This window comes from Salmo trutta, chromosome 14 (genome assembly GCF_901001165.1).
Source record: "Salmo trutta chromosome 14, fSalTru1.1, whole genome shotgun sequence".
In the NCBI taxonomy this organism is placed as follows: Eukaryota; Metazoa; Chordata; class Actinopteri; order Salmoniformes; family Salmonidae; genus Salmo; species Salmo trutta.
The window spans coordinates 20106417-20127361 of record NC_042970.1 but is presented as its reverse complement, the minus strand read 5'-3'; the positions used below and the strand labels follow the sequence as shown (position 1 = coordinate 20127361).

At 45.6% G+C, this 20945-nt stretch overlaps 1 protein-coding gene and 1 pseudogene across 3 annotated transcripts; both read left to right on the top strand.

Annotated features, from left to right (window-relative positions):
- Positions 1-111: 111 nt before the first annotated feature.
- LOC115207573 (SRSF protein kinase 2) lies at positions 112-6887 on the top strand. Of its 3 annotated transcripts, XM_029774780.1 has the most exons (16): positions 112-670; positions 1422-1867; positions 1980-2088; positions 2197-2284; positions 2716-2803; positions 2929-3035; positions 3181-3346; positions 3631-3656; positions 3803-3859; positions 4454-4826; positions 5130-5227; positions 5393-5500; positions 5590-5659; positions 5749-5841; positions 6021-6207; positions 6400-6887. In XM_029774780.1, the coding sequence occupies exons 2-15, from the start codon at positions 1537-1539 to the stop codon at positions 6203-6205; spliced, it is 1899 nt and encodes a 632-aa protein (XP_029630640.1). In that variant the 5' UTR covers positions 112-670; positions 1422-1536; the 3' UTR covers positions 6206-6207; positions 6400-6887. The 3 variants fall into 3 exon arrangements, with proteins under 3 accessions (XP_029630640.1, XP_029630638.1, XP_029630641.1); XM_029774778.1 differs by having other exon boundaries at positions 6021-6887; XM_029774781.1 differs by lacking the exon at positions 3803-3859 and having other exon boundaries at positions 113-670; positions 4631-4826; positions 6021-6887.
- Positions 6888-16615: 9728 nt separating this feature from the next.
- Positions 16616-20277, top strand: LOC115207188 (catechol O-methyltransferase B-like; annotated as a pseudogene).
- Positions 20278-20945: the final 668 nt, after the last annotated feature.

The following is a 20945-nucleotide window of genomic DNA, read 5'->3' as shown; positions in this document are numbered from 1 at the left end:
CTTATGGTGCTGCCAGCCACACAGCATGTACTGTCCAGTCAAACACTGGCAAAGCTCATGTCATTTTCAGAACGTGTGCTGTGCTTATGGGCAGGCACACACGCGGAGCCAGCTAGTGATGGGCATTCCGAGTCTTTTCGGTGAGCCGGCTGGCCCATTTTGCTCAGTTCACGTAAAAAAGCCGGCTAATTTGGCTCCCAAACGGCTCTTTGTTCAAAATGCTTAAAACTAGAACTAGAACCATGAAAAACCGCAAATCTCCAATTTAAAGCCCAAAAGGTAAGCTACCATTATCTCAGATCGTGAAATGCGCGTTCAAATATATTTTTACCTGGCCAAATGATTCGTTTTTTCGTGGACCAGATTGATGCGTTCTCCCCACTATTTATTGTTTCTGTAGTGAGGATTCGCATTTTTTAGGTAATTATTTTGTAACGTAACCGTAGAAAAACGTTATTTTGAGCTCAAAAAGCAGTAGCAGCAGTATGCAAATCAGGGAGCCAAATTAATGAATATTTCACTGATGCGATTCGGTTCCCAATGTTAACCAAAAAGATCCTTTCAAAAGAGCCGTTCGTTCGCGACGCATAGTAGAGCAAACGTTGACGAAGAAGGAACGGTGCTTCAGTTTACTGGTTAAATCGGAGGACTCTGTTTTTCATTATTATATGTAAGTATTTGGTAAATATTACAGCGTTTTTTCACAGTTACAGGCAGTTTATAAGCAATTGTTACTTGATATGTCACATTGTAGCAACTGTACGAATTTGAAGTCGGTTGCTTCAAAGCAATGACAATCTGTAACGAATAACGTCAGCTAAACAACTTTTGTGGAGAACAGACTCAGGCTAATTTACGCGTTGCGTTAGCTAGCTAGTTAGTTGTACAAATCTGTTATAAAAATGTAAATCATATCTGTTACAAAGCATTTTATTTTTCTTTAGGGGACATAGCTAGGTTTGTTGGACTTGGCAGTTCTGAATTGGTGAAAGGATTGACTTTTTCTTAACAACTCTTTGACACCTTAATGACTTGACTGAGACGGTCGTATCAATAGCTGTAATTGTCACAGGTTTACAATAAAGACTCCTAGACAGCATGCACTCAGTCAATAAAGTTACAGGCCAGCTTTGAAGAGCTATTTACGTTGACATGCCATTCATCTAAACCCAGCTAAAAATAAATGGACTCTTGCACATTCACTGGGCCCTTTCAAATGTCATTGCAGCCAGGCCCTCGAACTATAAGATTTACTAAATGTAGAATTTGAATAGGCTTACTCAGTGTGTAGATATATTGGCCATGTTGTGTCGTCTGAATTAACCTCATATCATATGTATGAATGCCTATTAGGTCAACTTATAATAGTGTGAACAGTGAAAGTTTAGTAAACAGTTTGTTTGTTTTTCTTTTTGCCTTAGGCCTTCTGCGTGTACCATCTTCATCTCCATTTTCTTCAATCCTGCCCTTGCATGACCTGTGCTGTCTAGGCTAGAAGACGTCGGCTCCCTGTTCTATTGTGTGTCCCTTGTCACAATGTCCAATGAACCTTCGTCTAGATATGCTGCTGCAATATCAGCCCTTTCCCTCAGTTTACCTGCTGTTAACCCCAACCCAACCATTACCCTCAGTTCATCCACTGCCCCCAACCCACCGCTTACCCCTAAACCCTCTCTTATCCCCAAGTCACCCCTTACATCCAAATCCCTTACCCCTAAACCACTAGTTGCCCCTACCCTCAAACCACCCCTTACCATCAAACTACCCCCTGCTGCCAGCCCAGACCCTTTAAATTCATATCCGCCTTCACTTGAGATTTTGGGATCAGATGACGAGGAACAGGAGAATCCATCTGATTACTGCATAGGTACTTCACCAGTGTGCCAAATATAACCAAACAACAATACAATCGTGTGGTAGAAGGAGTTGTTGTATACAGTTTATTGTTGATCGGAAAGAAGTTTCACTTTTTATTGTAGGTGGGTACTACCCGGTGGAAATTGGAGAGATATTCATTGACCGTTACCAGGTGGTGAAGAAGCTGGGATGGGGCCACTTCTCTACTGTGTGGCTAGGCTGGGACATGGAGTAATTATAATAGTTATGCTGATAACATAGATTTTGTTATTGATTCGGTTTCATATTGTGATTATGACAGCTGAAGCAAGTGATTCACAATGTTTATTTTATGTGCAGGAAGAGGCGTTTCGTGGCTCTGAAGTTGGTAAAGAGTGCTCCAACCTTCACAGAGACCGCTTTGGATGAGATCAAGCTTCTGAAATGTGTCAGTATTATATGCCCATGTTCAACATTTTATTCTCTGCTAGGTATGCCTAATCACAGGTTGCCTAGGAGGCAGCTCTACAGAGTGGTCACTAGCTGGCATAACCACAAAGTCATCAAATCAGATTTTGAACTTAAACTTATCCTTAACCTTAAATTAATACATTTTTGTTTTCATAAATACATTTTTATGATATAGCCAATTGTGACATTGCAGCTGACCCATCTAGCAGAAATCGCTCAGTTCTGCCTCCAGGGCAAGATTCATGACAATAAATGTCAACCTGTGGCCTAATCAGTGTAATTACTTGCTTGTTCATCAACCAGAACCAGGTTTAGTAGGAACTATATAATTGTATTAGTTGCACAATGGTGATAAGAAAAAGGAATATGTTTACTCCCCAGTTATGTCCTGTTATATATTGCTTTTAGGTAAGGGACAGTGATCCATCTGACCCTAAACGTGACACTGTTGTGCAGCTTATTGATGATTTCAAAGTCTCTGGAGTCAATGGGGAGCGTATCCTTTAAAAGCCACCTATACGTTATCCTTTTACCCATAATATCTTTATCATACAACATGTGTCATATGTTAACTTGCACATTTAATATAAATGGTTTCTCCTTGATTCAGCTATGTGTCAGATGTATGCATGGTTCTTGAAGTGCTGGGTCACCAGCTGCTGAAGTGGATCATCAAATCCAACTACACTGGCCTTCCCCTGCCCTGCGTTAAGAGCATCCTTAGACAGGTGCTGTGTCTTTCCCCTGTGATCTCCAAATTCTCTCTCTAGCATTTTATCATCCAAAGCAGCTTTTGTGAATGGATGATCTCCTTTGTGTGTTCCCTGCTGTCATGTAGCCACAGTATATCACCATTGTTGTTTCATATCACAGGTTCTTCAGGGCTTAGATTACTTGCACACTAAATGCAAGATTATCCACACAGACATCAAGCCAGAGAACATCCTTTTGAGAGTGGATGAGGTTTACGTCCAGGAGCTGGCAGCCGACACCAAGCTATGGGAGCTGCCAGTGTCTTCTGCTCCCACAAGCTGTTCAGGTTAGTATTGCTCTCAATTCCATGTTGGCATACACATATCACTAAGTACGTATCCCTGTGGCATTCCTCTGTCTGTTTGACTTATTTTATTAATAGATGGAGGGAAATGGAAAAGATTTGTTACAGAGAGATGGCGATACAATAACAGTGCTGACTATTAGGAATAGATGATTAACAAGTTTAATATGATTTCAATAGATGGGTCTGTTTTTTTCTTCTTCTTTATGATTTGATTTCATGCTCTATTGTGCCCTGCTGATCTCTTCATCTACTACTGATGCCAGCAAACACCAGTCTAAGAGAAAAGCAGGTATGACAATCAACTCTTTATTATTGTCTCAAAGCATAAACCAACCATAGTGCTACAAAGGCGGAAAGAATATATTCTGTTCATCTTTTGATTACCTCATCTATCACCTCTGTCTCCTACCCCTCCTGTCATAACCTGGGTATTAGATTGTGTCAAACTTGATCGGGAAATTGACGGTGGCTTTCCAGGCTCTTGGGGTTTGGGTAAGATGGCCTTGGCATTGTGAGTGTGTGCTGATTCACTGCATATTGGCCCTCAGAAGGTCCTTTTGGAGAAAAGCTTTGATCTGGAAATGTGCTATGTTATATCATTTGTTTTGGCTGTTGTCAATAGTTACGGTATTGTTTCAGGTTTTCTACTCATTCAACCATGAAAGCAGTGCAGTTGTGTGTGTGTGTGTGTGTGTGTGTGTGTGTGTGTGTGTGTGTGTTATTTAAAATGTGTATAACCTGCACAAGAACAGCATTTCTGAATGAAGATGTACTATCTACAAATTGCTGTTTGCATTCAGTATTTATGTATTCTACAAATGTCTGTTTGTATATAGTCCTTATGTATTCAATCAGTATTCATAACTACACCTTTGCATTTGTAGTGAAATTGCTCACCTTGATAAACTCATCGATAATTAGCATGCACTGCATGAAAAGGGGATATGCAGTTCTGATATTTAAGAAAATGTACCATATTTGCAGAGATTGTTTTAAAATATATTTGAACACTGTTGCTTGCTGCAACATGAGAGATGTGAATCCCATTTTAAGTTTCCCATCAAACTACTGTGACTGTGCTCATAGACTGGGAAGGTCTCCAGGATCCCGATGGCCAAGTTGTCGAGGAAGGAGAAGAAACAACAACAGCCGCAGAAGGGCGAGGACACTTTAGTTGGCCGTCAGAAGAGGGAGAAACCTCATGTGTCATTCTCTAATATCACCACTCCCTGTAGCACCCCTAATTCCACCTCGTCCCCTAAGCCTTCAGGTCCTGTACATACTACTTGGAGACGGACCCTGCTGCATGAAGAAGCAATGGGCTCTGACAGCAAGGAGTCGGTCTCGTCACCGATGGAAGATGCACCATCATTGACTACAATGTCTCACTGTTCTAGACAATCTATAGTGTTACATCATTCTACCCAGAGAGACAACCAGCCCTCATCACCATCACATGGTCAGTCTTGCTCTGGAGCCAGCAGTTTAGAGTATATTGTAATAGCATATTACCTTGTAATATACATGTCAGAATACCTGTCCACTCGTCTTTCAAATGAACTTTTATGATTTGCAATATAGTATGATATGCATATGCTGATGATTCAGTTAATTTATATGATTGATATTGCATGTTGTAATACCTCATACAAATCAACCATTTTACACCAGAGCACTCACAGCGCATCCGTTATTGTAGTGGACAGGTGTAGAATCATTCAGTAATATCTATCTGAGGTATCTGCTTTATATTTTGTTTCAGGGTTAAGTGAAACAGATCTGTTGGTGAATCTTCTGAAGCCACAGAATGCTGATAAAATCAGCATCAAGATTGCAGATCTGGGAAACGCCTGCTGGGTGGTGAGTTACTATCTGACTACAGACATTATGTATTTGAATGAATATATGTATTAATAAATACAGTGTCTTAGAAGACAAAATACATTACATTCAAATGATACAGCTTATTATCAGCTAATTGCTTATGGTATGGAGTGCTAAGTCTTCATCTCTGCTCTCCTCCAGTACAAACATTTCACAGAAGACATCCAGACCTGCCAGTACCGCTCTGTTGAGGTCCTGATTGGGTCTGACTATGGCACTCCTGCAGACATCTGGAGCATAGCCTGCATGGTGAGAACCCAGGAGCACCACATCCACCCTTATGTTGATGTTAGCTGTCCGAAATATCTTTTACTGAGAAGTCTTACATTTCCATTAAGGCGTTTGAGCTGGCTACCGGGGAGTATCTGTTTGAACCCCATTCAGGGGACAACTTCTCACGAGAGGAAGGTAAGCCTTATCCTTTCTCCTCTCTGTCCTGTGTTTTTCCTGGTGATTGTCCTTGATCTTTAAAAAAACGCTTTAATGTCTCCCATCAGATCACATTGCTCACATAATTGAGTTGCTGGGACCCCTTCCATCCCAGTTTGCCCTCTCAGGGAGAAACTCCAAGCGATATTTCAATCACAATGGTATATCTATTCACAATTGGTGTATCCACCATAGGGGTTTCCTTTAGCATATGATTCATATTTTGGTGAAAAAGTACCCTTATTTTAGTTTCACCCACAATATCAAATTCCATTTACATATCCTGTTCAGTCAATCCCTAGTGTAATCATGTAACACTCTTTCCCTTGTTTGCTCACAGGGCATCTGCGGCGCATCTCAAGGCTGAAACCGTGGGGTTTGTGTGAGGTCCTGCTGGATAAGTTTGAGTGGCCGCGGGAACAGGCAGTCCAGTTCAGTGCTTTCCTCCTCACCATGCTGGAGCCCCTCCCAGAGAAGCGAGCCACCGCTGCCCAGTGTCTAAAACACCCCTGGATCTCCTCATAGACATCATACCACTGCCCAGTGTCTAAACCTCCCTGCATCTCCTCATAGACATCATACCACTGCCTGGTGTCTAAAACCCCCTGGATCTCCTCATAGACATCATACCACTGCCCAGTGTCTAAACCTCCCTGCATCTCCTCATAGACATCATACCACTGCCCAGTGTCTAAACCTCCCTGCATCTCCTCATAGACATCATACCACTGCCCAGTGTCTAAACCTCCCTGCATCTCCTCATAGACATCATACCACTGCCTGGTGTCTAAAAACCCCCTGGATCTCCTCATGGACACAGATTCACCACCGCTGCCTGGTGTCTGAACCCGATCTGGATCTCCTCATGGATACAGAGCAGTCTTACCGATGCCACAGAGGTTACACAGGTGACACAGTGTCAAACAGGCTGGGACAAGTGCCTTAATATGATGTTTGAATAGTGGGTAATGGCTGATATTCAGCAAGTGATATTTTTTCAGCTGATCTTCTGCAAGTGTTATTTTTCTGTTTGCTCAGGGAGAGCAGTCAACTATCAGTATATTTTGTCTGATGATTTAAAACCTTTGATGTGGAGAAAATAACTTTTGTTTGGAGAGATATGCCAGATGGCCAGTCCGCCCCTGCTGGGAAAGCTCTATTTTTGTTTTTGAGTTTCATTGAATAAATGTTATTTGATTGTACAAGGCTTTCATTATCTACCGCTTTTCTCTGAATAATACGATAAAAGAGATTGACAGAATTAATAGAAATAGGGTTAGACATTGTGTTAATTTAGCCAAATCGTGTATGAATTCAGAATACTCAATGGCTGCATTTAGATAGGCACCCCAATTCTGATATTCTTTTCACTAATTGGTGATTGGTCAAAGGACCAATTAGTGGAAAAATATCAACAATTAGGCTGCCTGTCTATACGCAGCCTATGTGATTCACCTGAATCCTGTCATAAGACCAGTGGAGGCTGCTGAGGGAGGAATGTTCCTAATAATGGCTGGAATGGAGCAAATGGAATGGCATCAAAACATGTGTTTGATGTATTTGATATCATTCCACCAATTCCGCTCCAGCCATTACCACAAGCCCGTCCTCCCCAATTAAGGTGCCACCAACCTCCTGTGTATAAGACCTAATGGAATGACGAAGAAGCAGTGGCTTCAGAGGGGATTAGGATATTGTTGTGTAGAGCTCAAAACTGTAGCCTGGTCACCCAGTCCATGCAGGGTAAGCCATACCTCCCCTCTTTTCACTGCTTTCTTCTGTGCCATCCCTTCTTTCTGTGTGAGTGTGCTGTGAGTATGTGTTGATGACTGAAAGTGTGCTTTAGTCAGACCTCCACAGCCACGCATTCCTCTCAGTTCACATTAAAGTGGCAATCTGCAGTTCAAACAATAACAAAGCGGCCACCCCGCCACCGATTAGGTAAACAGCTGAGGGAGGGGGCTGGAGAAATGTAACCACTCAAACTCATGGACAGAGCTATAGATACAAGGACTGACCATCCATGTTTTAAGGCTATACAGTGTTTGTTCCAATTTACATTGTTTACAAACAAAGGAGTAAAACAAGCATATATAGTTTGTTCTGATGGGGAACGACAGCTCATGAGGCATTAATAAGTTATATTCTTCAAAGAATTCATGGGTATACATCATTCCTTTAAAAGTCTAAAAATGGATGTAGCAACTGCAGATTGACGCTTAGGGAGGGGTTAGTCTCATGAAAATGTGAGCGTGCGCTCATGTGTGAGACACAAACTGTGCTGGCAGGTGTGAAACAGTTTTATGGTGAGAGGCAGCATGAAGAAGGAAGAATATCACCACCCTGATTGGAGAGAGACAAGCTTCAGATGGAAGTGAGATTCGTGTAATGTAATGGCGTTTGCATGTCTTTGCATCGTGAAGTAGTAAACTAAATAGCTACTACCTTGTGCATGCTTGCATTGTTGGTTGCAACTGTGTTTTTATGTTAACAGTGCAGGGAATTGTCTTCTCTTTTTTAACATCTTGTGATATTGCAGAGCATTTTACAATTTTTGACTGGCTGAATTGTGTAGATTTGAATGGAACTTTTCAGATGCCATAATTACATCAGAGGTTATTGAAGCTAAATATGTGTGGAATATGTTTTTCTCTTCACCTCACCCTGGAATGATCTTCAGAGTTGTGTTTCTGTCACGACTTCCGCGGAAGTTGGTCCCTCTCCTTGTTCGGGCGGCGTTCGGCAGTCGACGTCACCGGCCTAGCCATCGCCGATCCACTTTTCATTTTCCATTTGTTTTGTCTTTGTCTTACACACCTGGTTTCAATCCCCCAATTACCTGTTCATTATTTAACCCTCTGTTCCCCCATGTTTGTTTGTGAGTGATTGTTTCTATGTAGGTAGGTCCGTTATTGTGTTTTTGTATTGCATTTATTATATGTTGAGTAAAATACATTTATTTACTCTTATGTGCTGTCCTGCGCCTGACTCCTATACACCAGCTACACTTAGACCTCCTGACAGATTCACTCACCCAAAAGAATGGAGTCAGCAGGAGCAGACGCCCTCCCTTCAGAGATAGAGGAGCGAGTCCAGCAGCACGCGACCATATTGCAACATCTGGGCACCGCCATGGATCGCGTGCTGCAGAAGATGGATCGTTGGGAGAGAGGAGGAGGTCGTCCAGCGCCTCCACCAGCCCCACTACAGCAGGTCCCACTGTCCACCCCTCTTTCCCCTGGTCCCAGCGGGATCCGGCTCGCGCTCCCAAGGGAGTATGATGGGATGGCTGCCAGATGCCAGGGGTTCCTACTCCAGCTTGAGCTCTACCTGGCGACCGTCCACCCGGCTCCTTCAGGACGTGAGAGCGTGTCCGCCCTCGTCTCCTGCCTCTCAGGCAAAGCCCTGGAGTGGGCCAACGCTGTATGGAGTTAGGGAGACACGGTGTTGGACCATTACGCAGAGTTCACCCGCCGCTTTCGGGCAGTTTTCGACCACCCGCCTGAGAGTCGAGTGGCGGGTGAACTACTGTTCCACCTAAGGCAGGGGACGAGGAGTGCATAGGATTTTGCATTGGACTTCCAGACCCTGGCTGCCAGCGCGGGATGGAACAACAGGGCCCTGATCGATCACTACCGGTGCAGTCTACGTGAGGACGTCCGTCGGGAGTTGGCCTGCCGAGACACGACCCTCACATTGGACCAGCTGGTGGACATGTCCATCCGGCTGGACAACCTGATGACTGCCCGCGGACGTCCGGATCGGGGCCTGTCAGTTCCATCCCCCAGCACCTCCGCTCCGATGCCCATGGAGCTGGGAGGTGCTGCACTTAGGGCGACTGGAGGAGGGGCCATTCCCTGCACCATCTGTGGCCGCAGAGGGCACACTACTGGTAGGTGCTGGGGGGGTTCCTCAGGGAGTCGAGGCAGCAGGCAGGGCACTATTGTGTCACCCCAGGTGAGTCGGCACCAGGCTCACCCAGAGCCCCCTGTTGCTCACATGTATGTGTTTATTTCATTTCCTGAGTTTTCCCCGCATTCCCAGCATAAGGCGCTCGTAGATTCAGGCGCAGCTGGGAATTTTATTGACCGTTCATTTGCCCTTAGTTTAGGGATCCCCCTTGTTCCTGTGGATATGCCCTTCCCTGTGCACGCCCTAGATAGTCGACCATTAGGGTCAGGGCTGATTAGGGAGGCCACCGCTCCACTAGACATGGTTACGCAGGAGGGTCATAAGGAGAGAATCAGTCTCTTCCTTATTGATTCTCCTGCGTTTCCCGTGGTGCTGGGCCTACCCTGGTTGGCCTGTCACAACCCCACTATTTCGTCGCAACAGAGGGCTCTCAAGGGGTGGTCACGAGAGTGCTCAGGGAGGTGTGTGGGGGTTTCCATCGGTGCGACTACGGTGGAAAGTCCAGACCAGGTCTCCACCATGCGCATCCCCTCAGAATATGCCGATTTGGCTTACAGAAGGCGACTAAATTACCACCTCATCGACAGGGGGATTGTGCGATAAATCTCCTGGTAGATGCAGCACTTCCCAGGAGTCACGTGTATCCTCTGTCACAGGAGGAGACGATGGCTATGGAAACATATGTCTCCGAATCCCTGGGGCAGGGATACATTCGGCCCTCCACTTCACCTGCCTCCTCGAGTTTCTTTTTTGTGAAGAAGAAGGATTGGGGTCTGCGCCCGTGTATTGACTATCGAGGTATCAATCAGATCACTGTGAGGTACAGCTACCCGCTGCCTCTCATCGCCAGTGCGATCGAGTCAATGCACAGGGCGCGCTTCTTCACAAAATTGTATCTCAGGAGCGCTTACAACCTGGTGCGTATCCAAGAGGGGGACGAGTGGAAGACGGCCTTTAGTACCGCCTCAGGGCACTATGAGTACCTCGTCATGCCGTACGGGTTGATGAATGCTCCATCAGTCTTCCAGGCCTTTGTTGACGAGAGTTTCCGGGACCTGCACGGGCAGGGTGTAGTGGTGTATATCGATGACATTCTGATATACTCCGCTGCACGCACCGAGCATGTGTCCCTGGTGCGCAGGGTGCTTGGTCGACTGTTGGAGCATGACCTGTACGTCAAGGCTGAGAAATGTCTGTTCTTCAAACAGTCCGTCTCCTTCCTAGGGTACCGCATTTCTACGTCAGGGGTGGAGATGGAGAATGACCGCATTTCAGCTATGCGTAATTGGCCGACTCCCACCACGGTAAAGGAAGTGCAGCGGTTTCTAGGGTTTGCCAACTACTACCGGAGGTTTATCCGGGGTTTTGGTCAGGTAGCAGCTCCCATTACCTCACTGCTGAAGGGGGGACCGGTGCGGCTGCAGTGGTCGGCAGGGCTTTTGGTCACCTGAAGGCTCTGTTTAGGCAGACGCACTGTCACCGGAGGTATGACACAGAGGAGCAGTCCATGGATCACACTCCCATTCTTCCGGCCTCTTGCCTGGTGGCATCGGTGGTGTGGGAGTTGGACGCGGACATAGAGCGGGCATTACGCACAGAGCCCACTCCCCCCCCAGTGTCCAGCTGGGCGCCTGTATGTTCCGTCTGCTGTCCACGACCATTTGATTTATTTGGCCCACACGTCACCCTCCTCTGGTTACCCTGGCATCGGTCGGACGGTGCGTTGCCTTAGTGGGAAGTACTGGTGGTCCACCTTGGCCAAGGACGTGAGGATTTATGTTTCCTCCTGCTCGATGTGCGCCCAGTGCAAGGCTCCCAGGCATCTGCCCAGAGGGAAGTTACAACCCCTACCTGTTCCACAATGGCCGAGGTCGCACCTGTCGGTGGACTTCCTGACAGATCTTCCTCCATCACAGGGCAACACCATAATCCTGGTCGTTGTGGATCGGTTTTCAAAGTCCTGCCGTCTCCTCCCTTTTCCCGGTCTCCCTACGGCCCTACAGACTGCGGAGGCTCTGTTCACTCACGTCTTCCGGCACTATGGGGTCCCTGAGGATATTGTCTCTGATCGGGGTCCCCAGTTCACGTCCAGGGTCTGGAGAGCGTTCAGGAAACGTCTGGGGGTCTCGGTCAGCCTCACCTCAGGTTTTAACCCTGAGAGTAACGGGCTTGTGGAGAGAGTAAATCAGGATGTGGGTAGGTTTCTGCGGTCATATTGCCAGGACCGGCCGGGGGAGTGGGCGGCGTTCATCCCCCTGGGCAGAGATGGCCCAAAACCCACTCCGCCACTCCTCCACTAACCTCTCTCCTTTCCAGTGCATGCTGGGGTATCAGCCGGTTCTGGCACCGTGGCATCAGAGCCAGATCGAAGCTCCTGCGGTGGACGAATGGTTTAAGCTCTCGGAGGAGACCTGGGACGCCACCCATGTGCACCTGCAACGGGCTGTAAGGCGGCAGAAGGCGACCGCCGTCCGCCACCACAGTGAGGCCCCGGTGTTCGCTCCGGGGGACCGGGTCTGGCTCTCGACCCGAAACCTGCTCCTCCGCCAGCCCTGCCGGAAGCTGGGTCTGCGGTTTGTGGGGCCATTTAAAGTCCTGAGGAGACTAAACGAGGTAAGCTACAGGTTACAGCTTCCCCCAGATTATCGCATTAATCCCTCGTTCCATGTGTCTCTCCTCAGGCCGGTGGTGGCTGGACCACTCCAGGAAGCTGAGGTGCGGGAGGTTCCTCCGCCCCCTCTGGACATCGAGGGGCCCGAGGTCGGTGTCGGCACGCTGCTGGAGCCGCGCGTCAATGGGGGGTACTGTCACGACTTCCGCCGAAGTCGGTCCCTCTCCTCGTTCGGGCGTCGTTCGGCGGTCGACGTCACCGGCCTTCTAGCCATCGCCGATCCACTTTTCATTTTCCATTTGTTTTGTCTTTGTCTTACACACCTGGTTTCAAACCCCCAATTACCTGTTCATTATTTAACCCTCTGTTCCCCCATGTTTGTTTGTGAGTGATTGTTTCTATGTAGGTAGGTCCGTTATTGTGGGCTCCGTTTTTGCATTGTATTTATTATATGTTGAGTAAAATACATTTATTTACTCTTATCTGCTGTCCTGCGCCTGAATCCTATACACCAGCTACAAATAGACCTCCTGACAGTTTCATTGAGTTCTCGCTCTCTGTACATTGCAGTTTATAATCATTGAGTATAATCTGACTTTAATATTTTCTCTTTTATATAGATTTTCAGTTTAGTCACCAAGAACCTTGATTCACTGGGGTGTAATGCCCACTGGAATATGGTACAGTTAATCTCCTTCATCAAACAACTCAAAGTATATTTGCCATCGAATGAAGACACTCTCTCAAAGCGCCTGACTGAGCAAACCATGCCTTATTCATTTCCAGAGGCTTTTATGTATGTAGATACAGTACATGTGTAAGAAAGCCAAAGTAAAGATGCTAACAACCCCAGTGCCATGGCTTTTGTTTCACAGCTCTTGACCTGTTCTGCCCGTTGCTATGCAACTCAAAGCCCAACTTAACAGGCATTACCTCAGCTCAGCCTCTCCTGGTCTTTCAGACACTCGTTACATTTTCTGTTTTCACAGAAAACCGAAAATCCCTTTTTTTTCTGTGTTTTGGATTAAGGCTGAGTTCTTATGCTTTTTGCACTTTTCTTCAACTCAACCACCATGTTTCAGAGGTGGTTTGGATTTTCAATATGAGCGCTATATTGTTGACTGTTTTTTCTTAATGCATAGACACTTTATATATTTGTTGTTACTTTGTCATAGTCCAGTGGGATTAGTAAGTATTATTTTGTAACACTTAACTGGAAAGGAAAGTGGGATACCTAGTCAGTTGTACAACTGAATGCATTCAACTGAAATGTGTCTTCCGCATTTAACCCAACCCCTCTGAATCAGAGAGGTGCCGGGGGCTGCCACATTCACACATTCATGTATTTGTTTATAATATTAATATAAATTGCTCTCTGCTGGAGAGTAATGAGTGGATATGACAACATGGGTTAAATAATAACGCAGGAGGATATGTTTGTGTCATCTGCTACATAGTAAACACCCTTTTCATTAGCCTAAAGGAGCTATTCATTTCGCTATGGTCATACAGATTTCTTGTGGACATACTGTATTGCAAAATATTTTAAAATGGGTACAGTGTTTCCATGGTACTTATGTGTTTATCATAAATACTCTGAGGGTGTCTCAGGAGTTGGCATATGCAAAAAAGACTTAGGACAAATACAAGCAGCCACTAAACAAAAAATATTTTATATTACAGTTAATTCATCTTGTGTGTCCTAGCATGTGGCTGAGCCTTCTCTCTGGTTTGATCGGCGGAGCAGCTTTCCTCTTTGCTCTCTACCGCTGGGTGATCCCCACAGCTATGCAGTATCATGGAGGACTGGCACTACTGTGGCATGATGTCATCATGGAGCGTGCTCTGGACACTTAGACCCGGACATCACGTCCTCAGGTGAGCTTTCTAAACAGATTTACAGTTCAGTCTTTGGTTTAAAAAAAATCTATAGTATGTTGGTATTGTGATTCTCCCAGTCCTGTCATGAAAGGTTTCATGACAGTATTTCCCTTCCAAAGTTTCAGAGTGAAATGACAGTGTGTGTGTCATCCCTTTAATCTAGGCCTAATCATGTAACGTAATGTATGCCTCATCGTAGCTACAATACCAGCTGTCATTTCCCTCTGAAATATCTAGCGTCTTTTGAAGGCAGTGCAGAGGAAAGCCGCTGTAGTAGACCCCCAGAGTGTGATCACAGCCATCGACCACAAACATAGAGAATGGGCCATGAATGTGGGCGATGAGAATGGTGCTGTATGGATTAAATGTTCTTTGAATGGGTTATCGATAACCAGCTGAATGCCAAGTCCTTTTCATACTTAATCTTCTTTATATCTACAGACACCTCCAAAATTATTGGCACCCTTTATAAAGATGAGCAAAAAAGTCTGTATAAAATATATATATTATTTTATACTAATACAATTGCTCAGAGAAAGAGATTTTGTTAAAACGTTTTAAAAAATGGCACCCATAAAGATTATTATAATAAATAAAATCAAACAAAATCAAATCTGCAATAACATTATACTTTCTTGAAGTTAATTTCAGTTTAAGGAACTGTATTGTGGCCTTCCATGGTTTCTTCTTTCAATGGGGTATCAAAATTAGGTAACACGCATGTAAAATCACAATGGGGAAATGCAAAGAACTCACAAATGAAAAGAGAAAAATGGTTGTTGACTTTCATAAATCAGGCAATGGGTACAAAAAAACGACTTAAAAACCAAATATACAGTGGGGGGAAAAAAGTATTTGATCCCCTGCTGATTTTGTACGTTTGATCACTGACAAACAAAGGATCCGTCTATAATTTTAATGGTAGATTTATTTGAACAGTGAGAGACAGAATAACAACAAAAAAATCCAGAAAAACACATGTCAAAAATGTTATAAATTGATTTGCATTTTAATGAGGGAAATAAGTATTTGACCCCCTCTCAATCAGAAAGATTTCTGGCTCCCAGGTGTCTTTTATACAGGTAACGAGCTGAGATTAGGAGCACACTCTTAAAGGGAGTGCTCCTAATCTCAGCTTGTTACCTTTATAAAAGACACCTGTCCACAGAAGCAATCAATCAATCAGATTCCAAAATCTCCACCATGGCCAAGACCAAAGAGCTCTCCAAGGATGTCAGGGACAAGATTGTAGACCTACACAAGGCTGGAATGGGCTACAAGACCATCGCCAAGCAGCTTGGTGAGAAGGTGACAGCATTTGGTGCGATTATTCGCAAATGGAAGAAACACAAAACAACTGTCAATATCCCTCGGCCTGGGGCTCCATGCAAGATCTCACCTCGTGGAGTTGCAATGATCATGAGAACGGTGAGGAATCAGCCCAGAACCACACGGGAGGATCTTGTCAATGATCTCAAGGCAGCTGGGACCATAATCACCAAGAAAACAATTGGTAACACACTACGCCGTGAAGGACTGAAATCCTGCGGCGCCCGCAAGGTCCCCCTGCTCAAGAATACATATACATGCCCGTCTGAAGTTTGCCAATTAACATCTGAATGACTCAGAGGACAACTGGTGAAAGTGTTGTGGTCAGATGAGACCAAAATGGAGCTCTTTGGCATCAACTCAACTCGCCGTGTTTAGAGGAGGAGGAATGCTGCCTATGACCCCAAGAACACCATCTCCACTGTCAAACATGGAGGTGGAGACATTATGCTTTGGGGGTGTTTTTCTGCTAAGGGGACAGGACAACTTCACCGCATCAAAGGGACGATGGACGGGGCCATGTACCATCAAATCTTGGGTGAGAACCTCCTTCCCTCAGCCAGGGCATTGAAAATGGGTCGTGGATGGGTATTCCAGCATGACAATGACCCAAAACACACAGCCAACGCAACAAAGGAGTGGCTCAATAAGAAGCACATTAAGGTCCTGGAGTGGTCTAGCCAGTCTCCAGACCTTAATCCCATAGAAAATCTGTGGAGGGAGCTGAAGGTTTGAGTTGCCAAACGTCAGCCTCGAAACCTTAATGACTTGGAGAAGATCTGCAAAGAGGAGTGGGACAAAATCCCTCCTGAGATGTGTGCAAACCTGGTGACTAACTACAAGAAACGTCTGACCTCTGATTGCCAACAAGGGTTTTGCCACCAAGTACTAAGTCATGTTTTGCAGAGGGGTCAAATACTTATTTCCCTCATTAAAATGCAAATCATTTTATAACATTTTTGACATGCGTTTTTCTGGATTTTTTTGTTGTTATTCTGTCTCTCACTGTTGAAATAAACCTACCATTAAAATTATAGACTGATCATTTCTTTGTAAGTGGGCAAACGTACAAAATCAGCAGGGGATCAAATACTTTTTTCCCCCACTGTACCTCTTAGCACTATTAGGACAACAATTGAGAAGTTTAAAACCTGCCTGGAGTAGGACTCATGTGTATCTTGTCCCCACGCACTGTGAGGAAGATGGTTCAGGAGACAAAAGAAAAGTCCAAGAGCCACAGTTGGAGAATTACAGAACTTGGTTGCATCTTGGGGTGACCAAGTCTCCAATTCAACAGTTACATGCCACTTTTAGGCCAGTAGGCTAGTTGGAAGGGTTGCCATAAAAAAGCCTTCATTGAGATCAATTAACAAATGTAACAATTTGGAACTGGGTGGTATGGTGAGATGTGTAACGGCTGTCGTATTGTAGAGAGGACCAAGGCGCAGCGGGTTGCATGTTCATTATTATATTTAATGAATAAAGATAACACGAAACAAAACAATAAACAAACAAAGAACGACGGGTGACAGTTTCACAGGCTACAGCAGTGCGAAATACAACTACCCACAAATCCCCAGGTGAAAACACACAACTAATATATGACTCCCAATCAGGAACAACGACGTACAGCTGTTCCTGATCGGGAGCCACACAGACCACACAGAAATAAACAAACTAGAAAACCAACCTAGAATACAAAACCCAGAACATACACCAAAACCCTGTAATACATAAATAAAACACCCTTCTACAATACACATAACCCCCGAACCACATAAAACAAATACCCTCTGCCACGTCCTGACCAACCTACAAATAACCCCTATACTGGTCAGGACATGACAGTACCCTCCCCCCTAAAGGTGCAGACCCCGGATGAACCTCAAAAAAATAAAAAAAATAAACCCCTTACTAAAGGGAGGGAAGGGAGGGTGGCTGCCATCACCGACGGCACCTGTGCTACACCCCCCCTCCCCAAACCTCCTACAGTGGAGGTGGCTTAGGCTCAGGCCTTAAACCCCTGCCTGACCTAACCACCCCCACTGCATACCTCTGCCTGAGGACAGTCACTAAAGACCCTGGACTGTAGGGCGACTCTGGGAGCTCCGGGCTGTAGGACGACTCTGGGAGCTCCGGGCTGTAGGCAGACTCACTCGGTTCCGGGTCGCGGGCAGACTCACTCGGTTCCGGGTCGCGGGCAGACTCACTCGGTTCCGGGTCGCGGGCAGACTCACTCGGTTCCGGGTCGCGGGTAGACTCACTCGGTTCCGGATCGCGGGCAGGCTCACTCGGTTCCAGATCGCGGGCCGTCTCACCTGGCTCCGGACATTGGGCCGTCTCACCTGGTTCCGGACAGTGGGCCGTCTCACCTGGTTCCGGACACTGGACGAGGCACTGTTGCCGGATACTCTGGACGAGGCACTGTTGCCGGATACTCTGGACGAGGCACTGTTGCCGGACACTCTGGACGAGGCACTGTTGCCGGACACTCTGGACGAGGCACTGTTGCCGGACACTCTGGATGAGGCACTGTTGCCGGATACTCGGGCCTGGTCTGACGCACTGGAAGCCTGATGCGTGGGGCTGGTAGTGAAGGTACCCGCCTGGGGACACGCACCTCAGGGCTAGTGCGAGGAGCGGGAACAGGCTGAGTAGGACTAGGCTGACTCACTGGAAGCTTGATGTGTGGTGCTGGTACTGGACGTGCCAGACTAGAGGTTCGCACTTCCGGGTCAGCACGAGAGGCGGGAACTGGAAAAACTGGGCCATGGAGGCGCACAGGTGGCCTTGATCGCACCTCCTGCACAACCCGTCCTGGCTGGATGGAACTAGCAGCCCTGTACGAGCGGGGTGCTAGTACAGGGTGAACTGGGCTGTGCAGGGGCCTGATGGTTACCGTGCGTAGAGCGGGCGTAGGGTAGCCTGGTTCTAGGAGGCGCACCGGTGACCAGACGCGCTGCGCAGGCATCCTCCTACCAGGCTGGATGCCCACTCTAGCACGGCATCTGCGAGGGGCTGGAAAAACTCGCACTGGACTGTGCGTGCGTATGGGCGAGATCGTGCGCACTTCTTCATAACTCGGCGCCCTCCACTCCATACACTCCTCCATATAAGCACGGGTAGCTGGCTTAGGGCTCACCCTTGGCCCAGCCAAACTACCCGTGTGCCCCCCCCAAAAAAATTATTGGGGGTGCCTCTCGTGCTCTACCTGCCTCCCAGACAGGTTGTCACAGTGGTCCAATAATTGTTCCCATGTCCAGTCAATCCTTGACTCCAACACCTCCAGCGACCAGGATGCCATCTCCTCCCGAGCGCGCTGCTTCCTATAGTCCACCCCAGGTGAAAACACGCAACTAATATATGACTCCCAATCAGGAACAACGACGTACAGCTGTTCCTGATCGGGAGCCACACAGACCACACAGAAATAAACAAACTAGAAAACCAACCTAGAATACAAAACCCAGAACATACACCAAAACCCCGTAATACATAAATAAAACACCCTTCTACAATACACATAACCCCCGAACCACATAAAACAAATACCCTCTGCCACGTCCTGACCAACCTACAAATAACCCCTATACTGGTCAGGACGTGACAAGATGAGACAAAAATGTTTTTACATTTTTTTTTTTTTTATACTTGTTAAACAAAATATTTTTCTTGAGCAATTGTAGTAGTATATAGCAATACATATATATTTGTTTTATTATATACAGTCTTTTTTGCTTAACTTCATCAAGGGTGCTAATCATTTTGGAGGTGAATGTATATATTTCTTTCAGTCTCGTTGTATGATTATTGGATAGAGAGATAGTGCTAGAAGAGCAGTAGCTGGAGCAGTATTTACTGTATGTGTTCCAGAGGCAAAGGCTTAGACTGCTAGACCACCCCAGGCCACATGTCTACCTGGTCTTGACTCAGGCCACATCTTTGTGTGTGTGTGTGTGTGTGTGTGTGTGTGTGTGTGTGTGTGTGTGTGTGTGTGTGTGTGTGTGTGTGTGTGTCTATATACTGTATGTGTTCATTACAGGGTCCATTCCGGACTCTGTGGTCAATGAAGTGAGTCCAGTTACTGTCTTGGAGTTAGGCACTTACTGTGGGTACTCAACAGTGTGAATAGCTCACCTGGCGTCAGTGTCATTACCTTGGAGTTCAACCCAGATTATTCTGCAATTGCTCGTCAAGTCATCAGATGGTCAGGACTGGAGGAGAAGGTAAAAGGAGATTGGGATGGATTAACATAATGACATGATGATGAACGGGATGTACATTCCTATAAATATGGGTGGGTTGTAGATGTTACAACATACAGGTCATTTGTAGCTCAGAAGCTTAGATGAGATCTCATTACTGTTGTCCAGGTGCAGCTAGTGGAGGGAGCTCCTCAGGAGCTTGGATCTCTCGATTGAAGGAGCATTTCGGGGTCCAGGCGTTTGACTTAGTTTTCCTGGACCACTGGAAAGATCGCTACCTTCCTGACACAAAACCTCTGGAGGTATGTAAGATAACTAATTTCACCGTCCTGTGATTATAGGGAATCATTGATAGTCTTACACTCTTACATTGATATGATCAAAAAAACACAAAACAAATGTAATTATTCTCTCTCTTTCTCCCTCTCTTTCTCCCATTCCCCCAACTCTATCCTCCTATCTCCCTCTCTCTCTAGGAGTGTGGTCTCATACAGAAAGGCATAGTGATGCTGGCAGACAATGTCATCTGTCCAGGAACCCCTGACTATCTGGAGTACGTCCGCAACAGCTCTCGCTACAACAGCCACTACTACAGATCACACCTGGAGTACACTAAAGCAGAGAACGGCCTGGAGAAGTCTGCGTTCTTAGGGTACTAGCCAAAAAGTGAGCCTCTTGCTTTAAAACACTATAACTCTCTCTTGATAAAACATTTTTTGTTAGTTTCAATTTAAAGTGCCGCCTTATATCTTAGTTATGACATGCTGTAACTTACTGTGCTAAGCATTTCTTTACCTGTAGAACTGATGTTATCTAGAGTAAACAAATATGTCCTTGGAAAACTATTTGTACTTGTGTTTTGACATTGTCACAATGCTGTCTTGCTATGCAAATGATGAAAATACCATCAGTTCTACAGCTGCAGAATTACAGCAGTGTGATGTCTTTTTCAAACATGGATTTAATACACTAGGTGGGAGTAGTGTGCCTTTTTAGAGATCAGACAACTAAAAAGCAGCATGCAGTGGTCCCGTCATAACTTCATAGCATTTATAGCCTTCTTTCCGGTTTAGGCAGACAGAAAATGGTCTAAAGTCTTACACCATATCTAGCAACTTAAAATAATTATTAACATTTTGTTATGACACTGTATCAAATCTACATTTAGTTATTAAAGGTTCTGTGAGAAAGGTCTATGTTGCAATGCTTTAAACTAATTTTATAGATTTAAATCTTTGTTTTGATAAAAATCCAATGGGTATCAAACAAATGACTAAGGTATAAACTTAAGTCAGATATTAACAGCACTGATTAATGTGACTTATCC

Coding starts and splice junctions, on each gene's coding strand:
- LOC115207573 (XM_029774780.1), top strand. CDS start 1,537: ATGTCCAATGAACCTTCGTCTAGATATGCTGCTGCAATATCAGCCCTT. Junction 2,089..2,196: donor TGGCTAGGCTGGGACATGGA/GTAATTATAATA, acceptor TTTTATGTGCAG/GAAGAGGCGTTTCGTGGCTC. Junction 5,501..5,589: donor TCTGGAGCATAGCCTGCATG/GTGAGAACCCAG, acceptor ATTTCCATTAAG/GCGTTTGAGCTGGCTACCGG.